Source organism: Pan paniscus, chromosome 2 (assembly GCF_029289425.2).
Source record: "Pan paniscus chromosome 2, NHGRI_mPanPan1-v2.0_pri, whole genome shotgun sequence".
NCBI classification, from domain to species: Eukaryota; Metazoa; Chordata; class Mammalia; order Primates; family Hominidae; genus Pan; species Pan paniscus.
The window spans coordinates 170,673,535-170,686,659 of NC_085926.1; the positions used below are offsets into that span (position 1 = coordinate 170,673,535).

General features: G+C 35.5%; 1 protein-coding gene and 1 non-coding gene across 8 annotated transcripts in view; one reads left to right on the forward strand and one right to left on the reverse strand.

The window, feature by feature from the left end:
* The window catches only part of ECT2 (epithelial cell transforming 2), a 74,207-nt gene that overhangs the window by 44,503 nt on the left and 16,579 nt on the right, over positions 1–13,125 (forward strand). For all 7 annotated transcript variants that reach the window (XM_055110682.1, XM_055110683.1, XM_003831945.3 and 4 more), the window contains 2 exons: positions 10,863–10,941; positions 11,108–11,227. In XM_055110682.1, coding sequence (XP_054966657.1) covers positions 10,863–10,941; positions 11,108–11,227 — 199 coding nt within the window. The remainder of the gene's footprint in view (positions 1–10,862; positions 10,942–11,107; positions 11,228–13,125) is intronic.
* On the reverse strand, positions 4,671–4,817 carry LOC112439330 (U4 spliceosomal RNA). Its single transcript, XR_003027633.1, has one exon. It is a non-coding gene; the product is annotated as a U4 spliceosomal RNA (small nuclear RNA).

The window sequence follows — 13,125 nt, forward strand, 5'->3', positions numbered from 1 at the left end:
ATCAGTATTAAGGTTGTTTTACTTATTATTCATGTCACTGGAGTAACACTTTTCATTTTTCTTCAAGAACTTTTCTTTTGCATTCACAGTTTGGCTGTTTGGTGCAAGAGGCTTAGCTTTAGGACTATCTCTGTTTTCAACTTGCTTCTCTTACTAAACTCAATCATTTCTAGCTTTTGATTTGAAGTGAGAAATGTATGACTCCTCCTTTCACTTAAATACAGGACTTTGTAGGGTTGGTTATTAATTTCAATATTGTTGTATCTCAGGGAATGGAGAAGCAAGAGGAGAGAGAGCGATAGGGGAATGGCTAGTTGGTGGAGCACTCAGAACACACACACACTTATCAATTAGGTTTGTTGTCTCATATGGGCATTGTTAGTGGTGTCCCGAAACAATTACAATAGTAACATCAAAGATCACTGATCACAGCTCACCATAACAGATAAAATAATAATGAGAAAGTTTGAAGTATTGAGAGAAATAGCAAAATGTGATAGAGACACGAAGTAAGCACGTACTGTTAGAAAAATGACATGATAGACCTACTTGACACAGGGTTGCTTATAAATGTTCAATCTGTGAAACAACAACAGCAACAACAAAGAAAACACTATATGTGAAGCACAATAAAGTAAAGCACAATAAAGCGAGGGATGCCTATATGCACTTTCTATGATTTTATGTACGTGGAATCTTTTGTCTGGCTTTTTTTTTTTTATATACTCAGCATAATTACTTTGAGATTAGTCCTTATTGTTGCTTATTTCAATAGTTACTTTTATTTTCCATTGTATGGCTATATCACAGTTCATCCATTTTCATGTTGATGGCATTTTGGTTGTTTCCAGTTCTTGGCTCTTCCAAGTAAAGCTGCTGTGAAAATTTGTGAACAAGCTTGTATAGACATATGCCTTCATTTCTCTTGAATAAGTTCCTAGGAATAGGAATGGTAGGTCAGATAGTAGGTTTTTCCTTTTTTTTTGGTGGAGGGGGTGGTATCTTATTCTGTGATCCAGGCTGGAATGTGGTGGTGTAATGTTGGCTCACTATAACCTCCACCTCCCAGGCTCAAGTGATCATCCCACCTTAGCCTTTTGAGTAGCTGGGACTACAGGTGCAGTCCTACCATGCCTGGCTACTTTTTTGTATTTTTTGTGGAGACAGGGTTTCACTCTGTTGTCCAGGCTGGTCTCAAACTCCTGGAGTCAAGCAATCTGCCTGCCTCGGCCTCCCAGAGTGCTGGAATTACAGGTGGAGCTACTGCACCCAGCAAGGTATATGCATTTCTAAGAAACTGCCAAACTGTTGGCAAGACGGTTGTATTATTTTGCATTCCCATCAACAGTGTGTGGTGTTCCAGAGTTTCCACATCCTTACCAACAATTGGTATGGTCAGTGATTTCATTTTTTATTTATTTATATTTATTTATTTATTTTTGAGATGGAGTCTCACTCTGTCTCCAGGCTACAGTGCAGTGGTGCGATCTCAGCTCACTGCAACCTCCGACTCCCTGGTTCAAGCGATTCTCCTGCCTCAGCCTCCGAGTAGCTGGGATTACAGGCACGTGCCACCACTCCCAGCTAATTTTTGTATTTTTAGTAGAGACGGGGTTTCACCATGTTGGCCAAGTTGGCCTCAATCTCCTGACCTCGTAATCCACCTGCCAAAGTGCTGGGATTACAGGCGTGAGCCCCCGTGCTCAGCCTATTTTTTACTTTTTTATTCTTACTTTTTAAGATGGAGTCTTACTCTGTTGCCCAGACTGGAGTGCAGTGGCGTAATCTCTGCTCACTGCAACCTCTACCTCCCAGGTTCAAGCAATTCTCCCGCCTCAGCCTCCCGAGTAATTGAGATTACAGGCACCTGCCACCATGCCCAGCTAATTTTAGTATTTTTAGTAGAGACGGAGTTTCACCATGTTGGCCAGTCTGGTCTCGATCTCCTGACCTCAAGCAATCCACCCACATCAGCCTTCCAAAGTGCTGGGATTACAGGCATGAGCCACCACACCTGGCCTGGCCAGTCATTTTAATTTGTGACATTCTAATAGATGTTTGGTTGTCTTTCCTGGTGGTTTTGATTTGCATTTGCATGACAAATGATGTTAAATGTCTTTTCATGTGATTATTTGCTGTCATATTACTTTCTTTGATGATATGCCTGTTCAAATCTTTTGTTTATTTGAGAAAAAAATTGTGTTTTTTTTGTAATTGAATTTTCAGAGTTCTTTATATATTCGAGTTAAAAGGCTTTTTTTAAAAAAAGATATATGATTTGCAAATATTTTCTCCTAGTTTCTGGCTTGTTTTTTTCTTTTGACAATTTCTTGAAAAAATAAGAGTTCTAGATTTTTAAGTCTAATTTAGCAAATTTTATTTTAATGGATTGTGATTTTATAGTTTTATCTAAGAAATATTTGTCTAACCCAAGGTCACAAGGATTTTTTTCTTATTTTCTTTAAGAATGTTTGTGGTATTAGTCTTTAGGTAAAAATCATTTAGGTGTATGATCCATTTTGAGTTAATTTTTGTATATGGGGCATGGTATAGATTGAAGTTCATTTTTTAAAATATGGAAATCTATTCTAGCAGTATTTGTTGCAAAGAGTATCCTTTCTCCACTGAATTGCTTTTGTACCATTGCTGAAAATCAGTTGACCATAAATGTAATGGTTTATTTCTTTACTCTCAATTCTGCTTCATTGATCTGTATGTCTGTGCTTATTCCAGTACCACACTGCCTTGATTACTGTACTTTAAGTTTTGAAATTGGGAAGTATGTGTCTTCCAACTTTGTTCTTTTTCAAAATTGGTTTCACTATTCTGAGTTCCATAAATTTGGCATGTGGCTTTTAGGAGCATCTTGTCAGTTTCCAAACAACAACAACAACAACAACAACACTGTGGGGAATGTGTATAGGAATTTTATTGAATTTGTACATCAATTTGAGGAGTATTATCTTAGCAATATTATTATTATTATTTTTTGAAACGGAGTCTCAGTGTCACCCAGGCTGGAGTGCAGTGGCACGGTCTCGGCTCACTGCAATCTCCACCTCCCGGGTTCAAGTGATTCCCCAGCGTCAGCCTCCCGAGTAGCTGGGACTACAGGTGCGCACCATCACACCTGGCTAATTTTTTTTTTAGTAGAGATGGGGTTTTAGCATGTTGGCCAGGCTGGTCTCGAACTCCTGACCTCAGATGATCCACCCACCTTGGCCTCCCAAAGTTCTTTGATTACAGGCATGAGCCACTGCACTTGGCCTATGTTAGCAATATTAAATCTTCTGATTTATGAATATTTCCATTTATTTACTTTTAATTTCTTTCAACTATATTTCGTGGTTTTCAGAGGATAAGCTTTGTGGGTTTCTTGTTAAACTTATTCTTAAGTATTCTATTCTTTTTGATGCTATTGTAACACAAAAATTAGCCAGGCATGGTGGTGTGGTGTGCGCCTGTAGTTCCAGCTACTCAGAGGCTGAGGCAGGAGAATCGCTTGAACCAGGAGGTGGAGGTTGCAGTGAGCCAAGATTGCACCACTGCACTCCAGCCTGGGTGACAGAGTGAGACGCTATCAAAAAAAAAAAAAAAAAAAAACTTTCAAAATTGTCAAAATACATTTTTGCTTGGAATTAGTGGTTAGACAGTTTTATGTTTGTTGCTGCTAAATGTTTTAAAGTCATGGAGCTTTAAGTCCAGCCTAAAATGAAATGATCTTCATGTAATTCTTTGATTTAAACTAACATTATTATTGATTTAATAAAAACAGCTGTATCTTTTGAGTTATTTACAACATACCCATGTATTTCACTTTAGGTTCTTACTTAGGTAAATATCTGATATTAACAGGTTACAATTTTGATTAATAAAAATAACAAAATAATGACTAGCTCTAATACCTCAATTTTCATAATGAATCTAGGCATAATTGCTAAAAAATTTATGTAACTGTAAATGGGATAAACATTTATAACTAAACTTTGCAAGTAATTTGAAATCTTTAAGTTATGTTACATTAAATTAAGTAATAGAGAGCTCATTAAATGCCTGAGTCATATCCAAATAAGAGAAAAAACAAAAACGAATTGCTAAATAAATAGGTTTGTTCTTGGCTTCTTAAATTTTATAAAAAGACTAAATATACTTAGATCTGTTAATACACATAAAATTATAAGAGGACAATGTGTTTTTTGATTAAAAAACAATGATTTTGTCAAATTCACAGGTTATTTAAAGTTTGTTTCAAAATATAAATTTAAGAAGAAAAAATTGGAGGAAAAACCAGTGTGGGAGAGAGAGAGAGATGCAAAGATAGTTATGGATATAAAGATGTATTTTTAGTTAAATAATAATTTAAAAATGTCTGTGATAAATTTTTGTCCTAAGGCAAAATGGTTGTTCCAGTATCAAAAAATTATAGGACTAAGACTAGGTGTTTGAGAAAATGATGAAAGATCTAAACAAGTCAAAGAGGGTTTATGAAGGCTGGGCTTTATAAAGGAAGGTTTATGTGTGATCAGGTTGATGGGGTTGGAAAGGATTTCTTTGTAAGTTTTTTCTAAAAATTAAACATTGGTGTCAGGAGTGCATTGATTGATATAGGACCAAAGTCTGAATCTCTATATTTACAACAAGTTTTACTTGAAGTATTGATCAGCTTTTAATAAAATTGCAGTAGGTTTTAATTTTTAATTCCAGAATCTGTTTCTTTATCAGCCATCTTCTAAACTGCAGGCATTTTCTTTTTCAATTAGCAATAATCGCTCCTCGGATAGACCTCATTGGCTACGATACTGCCACTGTGCAAAGCTAAACTGCAGGCATTTTCTGTTTCGTCTTACATTTCTTCCTGATATCTATTTAATTTCCTCAATTCAGGTTAAAAATGCTGTCTTCTTTATTTAAAATTATTTTAATTAATTAATTCATTTATTTATTGGAGATAGTCTCACCCGGTCGCCCAGGCTATAGTGCATTGGTGTGATCTCAGCTCACTGCAACCTCTGCCTCTCAGGTTCCAGCGATTCTCCTGCCTCTGCCTCCTGAGTAGCTGGGATTTCAGGCACATGCCACCACGCCCTGCTAATTTTTAGTAGATACGAGGTTTCGCTATGTTGGCCAGGCTGGTCTTGAACTGTTGGCCTCAAGTGATCCTCTCACCTCAGCCTCCCACAGTGCTGGAATTGGAGGCATGAGCCATCACGCCCAGCCTTATTTCTTAAGGTAGCATTTTCCTTTTGAAGTTTCTCAGATTCATATATCAGGTTCAACTGTGTGTGTGTGTGTGTGTGTGTGTGTGTGTGGCAGGGTCTCATTCTGTCACAGGCTGGAGTGCAGTGGCACAATCTTGACTCACTGCAACCTCCACTTCCCAGGCTCAAGTGATCCTCCTACCTCAGCCTCCTGAGTAGATGGGCCTACAGGTGTGCACCACCGTGCCTAGCTAATTTTTGTATTTTTTTTTTTTTAGAGATGTGCTTTTGCCATTTTGCCCAAGCTGGTCTCAAACTCCAGGGTTCAAGCAATCCACCGGCCTAGGTCTCCCAAAGTGCTGGGATTACAAATGTGAGCCACCATGCCCTGCGGGAGGTTCAGCTTTTGCTGTGTCTCACAGCACATGATTTTCAGGTCATACATTGTTACCTTTTGCTTTTTCACCTTTTGAGAAGGCATGGGTTGATAACTCTTTGCTTCAGCTTTTTTCTGTCAGCTTTCATAACTGTTTTCTGTGGTTCTAACTCTGCTGTTATATCCTGACACTAAAATGTTCATCTTGAAGGCCTTAATTCTTTACTTGTGGCTTTTCATGATGTGTCTGAGTTGTTGCAGTTATTGTGTAACATTGTTCCTTTGTCTAATTGAATTCAAGTGCTCTTTTCATCTGGCTCAACTTCCAGGTTATCTAAATGAGCTTCCCCCAAGAAGGAACAATCATACTGCAGAAAGTTTTTCTTTGCCTTTTTGATAACTGGCCTAAGAAACAGGTTTTATGTTTTATCAAGAAAATGTCCTGTGTTGCCTTTATTAGGTTTTTGATTACTTAAAATAAAACCCATATGCATAATACACAAAAGAAACAACTGACATTTTTAAAGGTTAAGGCTTTTTTGTTTGTTTTTATCCATGTAGCTCTGTATTCCTTTTAAAGCCTTGTGATTATCACTCTGGTTACATAAATGACTATTATTTCACAAATGACCTGTCATCCTGTTTTGATCAAATGTCTTGAGACTTTCAACATCTTTGGCAAACTTCCCCCAAATCAAATAGTTTTAGTCTTTTTAACCTAAACTAACTGAGATTTTTGAGGTGAACCCCTGGGAAGCCTCAAAAGATTTCTCTCATCTTGAGAGATATTAAATTATTAGGCTTATTTGATAAGTTGTGTAAAAGACATTGACAAATGATAAGTGATACTAGATCTTCTTTTAGTTGCATTTGTGGGTATTTGTTGATATGTTTCACAAATTGTGTAAGTTACAGAAATCTGTTATTATAATTTTGGTTGTTATCTTAATGCCATGTTTAATAGAGATAACTAAATTTTGTTGTCAGTTGCAAACTTTCAGCAGCTTTTTAAACTATGGCTATTCTAAGTTTTTGTCATCCGGTTAGGGTTTTGAATTCTTCCCTAAAAACATAATCATGAAAATGATTCTATCCAACAAGTGCCCTAAAGTCAAGTTTCTGATAACTTTAAGATCAATGGACTTGATAAAAATTTCCAAAGCTCTAATTTAAAAAACTGTTGGATTCACAAAACTGCTAATCGAGATCAAGCAGAACAAAAATGAATTATATAAGATTGAATAACTGATGAAGATAATGTTTTAATGACTTTTATTTAAAATATTGTTGGTTCTTTATGCAAATGTTTTGTTTTCCAGACTTAAGAAAATCTTCTCTCTCAAGCTATCTATAATTTACAACAGTTTGATATAGTATGCTTTTGTAAATATAGATAGAACATTTATTTTTTCTATTTGATTCCTCCACAATTTGAAAACTTTTTGAGCATTCTTTTAGCAATATAGTTATTTACATAAGTCTAATAGAAATCTGCTCTCTCTTTATAGCAGAATACAATTGAAAACATTGGTTATATTACCAAGGCTTTGACTGAAATGTCATATTTGACAATATGCATAAAATGCCTGACTTTAAAGGTTCCTAGCCTTACAGTGAGTAAATTAAAAACTGTCACTTCTTGGCAGACCCAGGAACCTTAAGACTGTAAGTAAAATATAAAGTCTGCCTTGGTTTGGTTTCCTAGCCTCAAGAGGTTTTAAAATCTGAAATTTTTATGTGATCAGTGTAGAAAAAAAAGTTATATTTCTAATAAAAAGCTGTAATACACCTGTTGTTAGATTGTAGCTCTGTTGGTTGTTTTTGAGTTCTTGTTATCTACCTATAGTCTAGATCCTAAATTCTTCCAGATTTCTCCAATCCAGCTGTCTTCCATAAAATTGCTAAAAATGGGAACTGTACTGTTTCTAAAGCCCTATCAATGGAAACTAGATAAATTTTATGAAACAAGTCTTGTGCCTGATGCATGGGCCACATTAAAAAGTTCACCAAAATATCTTATGCTTTAATCAGAGACATTCAAACTGCAAACCAGGACAAGAAGTGACTTTTTTTTAATGCTGTAGACAGCCTTTCCCAAGACAATGAGGCAAGACTCCATATGATGACACTCCTACCCCTCTTGATGCCTATCTTTTTGGCTTGACAAAATAATGCTGTAATTAAATTTCACAATCAGTAACTGCTATAAGTAACTTAACAAAACCTGACCTAAGAAATCCTTTTATTCCACTATTAACTTTAGCAATATCTGTAATACAACTTTTTGTTCAAAATGTACTGGTGGTCCTTTCTGTAGAGTTGGCATTCTTTGCTTTAATTCAACCCAGTTCTAAAATACTACTCAATGGCTACAATTAGTCTCATCCAGTACCCACAATGGTCTTTTGATTTGTTTAGTTGCCGTCAGGCTTGTGTTCTGTTTCAAAACGATTGTACAAACTAAATTTATTATATTAATTATTTTTTGTGTTATGATTTTTAAGCCTTGTTTTTATTGCTTGTCTAATCTTTGTAAAGCCAACTCTCTTAACACTTTGAGATGGCTGCTAATACCTGTGGAACTAACAAGATGGAACTCAGTGCTGGACTTCAGGCAAACCTGCCCTGAGAAAATTTTCCTTTCTGTCCTCTTTGTTACTCAAATGTGGCCCAGCTCCCTGACATAGACCCTCTATATCTTCCCCACAATGTGGGATAGAGACAACCAGGACAGGTTTGTCCAGGCCTTGAGGGACAGACAATTAAGCCTAACTTCAAGATGATTGATTAGCTTTGCTTTCAGAGAAAGATCTTGATCAAAGGGGGGAAATGTGAGCATTGATTATACAAAATTGGATCATTCTTGTTATACCCAATTAAATCAGAGTTGAGGGACAGAGGGGAAAAACACTTGGGGCGCGTGGCAGCTGTTCTAATAATTAAATTTTCCACAAGCCCAGCTGCTTAAAATGACCTACTGTAATCCTAAGACCGGTTTTACTTAATAGTTGCTGAAGCAACCTGCTATGACTCTGACTAGTTTTACTCACCACTCAGCTTGCCAGTTCCCCAAAACTTTACTAGTGTCAATGAGCTTTCTTTAAAAACAATATGTAATAACATTTTTTTCTAATAAAACTCCCAACCATCTCTTTATTATTAGAACAGACTTTATTATTTGAAGACCACTTGGTCAGTACGTATGCCCTGAATTATAATTCTTGCTTCCCCAATAAAAAGTAAAATGAGAAATTTATCTTTATATTTTATTTTTGACTTTGACATTATTGCTATCTTCAATTTTACTAAGCTTTTCTTTTGTAGTGTTTAATCTGCTGTTATTCTCATCCAGTGTATTTTTCATATAAAACATTGTAGCTTCCATCTCTGTATGACTGATTTGGGTCATCAGAAATGATGACTACTGCTTCCTTTTTCTTTAAAGTCTTATATGCTTTCCTTTTGTACTTTCCTACTTCTGCCAAAGTGTTGCCGCCTTATATATCACATACATTATTATTTATGGTATGACTACAAGAAAATCTTGAAGAACAGTTCATGTGCAGAACAGTTACAGATACAATCAAATCTCACCAAAAATTCACTTGTGTTAAATGCAGAATTTTGTTGTTATGAGGCTAACGAAAAATGATAACTTTTATTTGGTCAGTAAATAAGATCTTTCAAAAATATCTTTCATGTTTTTGCTTAAAATGTTCAATCTTTCTTGCAGTTTTTAGAATTTATGACGTGAATATAATAAGTTTAAATTGTTTACTAATTCACTTATCTCTGTTTCAGTTTTTTTTTCTCATTAGTCTTATTTTCCTGTTTCATTGCATGCCTGGTATTATTTTATTGAATTCTAGACATTGTCAGTTTTACTTTTTTGAGAGCTAGATATTTTTGTATTCTTAAAAATGTTTTTGAGTTTTTCCTGGCATGCAGTTAAGTAGCTTGCAAACAGTTTGATATTTTCATGTCTTGCTCTTAAACTTTGTTAGGCAGAATCAGAACAGTATTTAGTCTAAGGTTAATTTTCCCCACTATTGAGGAAAGATCTTAGTACTCTACCCTGATGTCACATTAATCTTGAAGTTTTCCACTCTGATTGATGTCACTGTTCCATGCCATATGAGCACTGAGCACTGTTAACTCTGATTTTTTAACGTGTCTTCCCTAACCTCGGATAGTTTTCTTACACGCATGCAGTGATCAAGTTGAGAACTGTGTACATAAGGAAGCCTTCTGAAAACAGGAGTTCTCTCTGTACAGCTGTTTTCCAGTAATTTGCCCTGCAGACTAGGCATCTGATCACACTGGACTCCCACATTTGCTTCTTCTCTCAGGGATATAGCTAGGCACTATCTGTGCTTTCTTTGCAGGGAAGAAACTTTCTTTAGGCTATAAGCCAGGACAGTTGTAGGGCTTAGCTTGTTTCTGTTTCACAGAAATGGATGTTAAGTGTCTTGAGAACCCTTGTTTCTTTATATTTTGACCAATTTTTTTAGTCGTTTCAGGCAGAAAAGTAAATTCATTCCCTGTTATTCTGTCTTGTCTGAAGCAGTAGCCTTAGTTTTTGTTTCAGTGAAATGATTAGCCTATGACTTGGTAAGACTTACATAAAACCTTATTTGAACTTATATTGAGAACTTCAAAATTTTATTAGTCTTAATTTTGTACAGGTTTAATGTATTTTAGAAAGTGCATAGGGAGTATAGTAAAGAATATAGAAAGGAATAATAGTAAAACATACTTTTCTGAAGGAGTCTATGGAAGTTTTTTTTTGTTTTTGTTTTTTTTTGAGATGGAGTTTCACTCTTGTCGCCTAGACTGGAGTGGAATGGTGTGATCTTGACTCAATGCAACCTCCTCCTCCTGGGTTCAAGTGATTCTCCTGCCTCAGCCACCGAGTAGCTGGGATTACAGGTGCCTGCCACCATACCCAGCTAATTTTTGTATTTTTAGTAGAGACAGAGTTTCACCATGTTGGTCAGGCTGGTCTCGAACTCCTGACCTCAGTGATCCACCCACCTTGGCCTCCCAAAGTGCTGGGATTACAGGCGCAAGTCACTGCACCTGGCCGGAAGTTGCTTGTTTGTTTTCCTCATCCTGGGCTCCATAGGCATGGAAACTTTTTTAATGTAATGGGATACTTTTAAGGAATATTTTAACTGATTCAGTTATCAAAATAAGACATTCACATCAAACACAACTTGTGACATGAGTTGTGTTTGTTGTAGTTTTCATGTTCTATTTTAAAAGTTTTTAAAATAACTATTTTTCAGGCATATTAATGAGGATAAGAGAAAAACAGAAGCTCAAAAGCAAATTTTTGATGTTGTTTATGAAGTAGATGGATGCCCAGTAAGTATTCTTCTTTAACAATTATTAATTTATTTTCTTCTTGTTAATGAGGTTTCTGTGGTTTTAATATAAATAATATCTTGGCACTACTTTCTTTTAAATTACAACTTCTTAAAAATTACTTGATACCAAGTGATCTCTTTTGTTATATTTTCAACCTATACAGGCTAATCTTTTATCTTCTCACCGAAGCTTAGTACAGCGGGTTGAAACAATTTCTCTAGGTGAGCACCCCTGTGACAGAGGAGAACAAGTAACTCTCTTCCTCTTCAATGATTGCCTAGAGGTAAAGATGTACTTCACATAGTATAATAACACTACTGATTTTTGTAACTTCCCTGAATATTTAAAACCAAGCTTTAATTGAAGAGTAATGTAGAATTTTAAATAAACTCAAGTAATCTTTTTTTAAAAAAACGAGGACAATTTATGATTTAATACTGTTAATAGAATGCTTTTAGAAGAAGGTCTAATAAGAAGTGTAAATTTTCATGACTTCAAATCTAAGTTAAAATGAAAATTTATTTCCATGCAAATAAATGCTTAGGTCAAGAAATCTGATAACTTCTTATTTCTATGTATATTTATTCAAGATTTGTAAAATAATTCTGAGTTTTTTGAAATTTCAGTAGATTTTTTCCAATAATGATGTGGTTGTATTTTGTTGAAGAGGGAGATAACTTGATAATTTACTATTATAAATTCTTTATGATTCCTCAATTCTTCTTAAATCAGCAGGTTTTAGAGTGAATGAGGGGTCAGGTGGGGTATAATGAATCTAATTCTAAAATTCTTATTCAAGTTAGATTTTCTTTTTGTATTACCCCTGCAAGCAAATTGAATTACATGTGTGTATTTTAACTTGTTCATCCCTCTAATATGTATTTTTAAACAACAGTAGTGAGGGATAAAAAGAAGTGCGGTTTTCCTTCATCTCAGAAGAGAAAAATGTTCATTTTGATAAAACAGACATTAATAAGATGACTCATTTGACTTTTCTGTCACTGGAAACTTTCTGTTACCTTTATCAAAATGATTAAGGAGTTTCCTTTTCTTTTCTTTTTCTTTTTATTTTTCTTTTCTTTCTCTTTCTCTGTTTCTGTTTCTTTTCCTTTTTTTTTTTTTTCGACAGGGTTTTACTCTCATTGCCCAGCTTGGAGTGCAGTGGCAAGATCACAGCTCACTGCAGCCTTGACTTCCTGGGCTCTGGTGATTTTCTTATCCCAACGTCGCAAGTAGCTGATACTATAGACACTCGCCACCACACCAGTCTAATTATTTTTAGTAGAGACTGGTTTTGCATGTTGCACAGGCTGGTCTCAAACTCCTGGACTCAAACAATTTACCCACCTCAGCCTCCCAAAGTGTTGAGATTACCATTGGGATTACAGGCATGAGCCACTGCACCTGCCTCCTTTTTCTTTAAAGTCTTATATGCTTTCCTTTTGTCCTTTCCTACTTCTATCAAAGTATTGCCTTCTTATATATCATATACATTATTGTTTATAGTATAAAATACAAGGGAATCTTAAAGAGTGGTTCATGTGCAGAACAGTTACAGGTATAATAAAATCTCACCAGAAATTCACTTGTGTTAAATGCAGAGTTTTGTCATTACGAGGCTAAATGAAAAATACTTTTTTTTGGTCAATCATGTTGCAAAAAGCACAAAAGTAAAGACAGTCAAACTACTGTACACAATTGACTGTCTCCCGAAGTGAGAAAGTCAAAAAATCATGGGACAGATAATTCTCAACTACCTGTTTCCCTCATAAAAAGGACTTTAGCCTGCCCTGATTGAGAACAGATGCTAGGCAGAGTCAATTTTCAATTATATTTTATCTGGATTCGCATCATCATGGGGTTTTACTGTATATAGTTTCTCTGTACTTTATTTGTTTGTTTCCATTAAAGCTTTTATAGGTTTTTCCTGTTGGAGTCCCTAGGTCAGCTTGCTCCATTCATCTAATAGGTTAGATTATCTTTATTTCTTTGCTAATCCATTCTGGTTTTTATCCCTTATTCCTGAGAGCTATGGCTTACTTTAAATTTTTGTTCTTATATCCCCTCCAAATTCCTCGCAGTCTTCTGTAATTGGTTCATTGACTTGCCATTCACTTTAATTTCTGGTATTGGTCATCTCCTGTAGCTCCCAAGTCCCTGGCTTCTCATTTTCCCTACCTT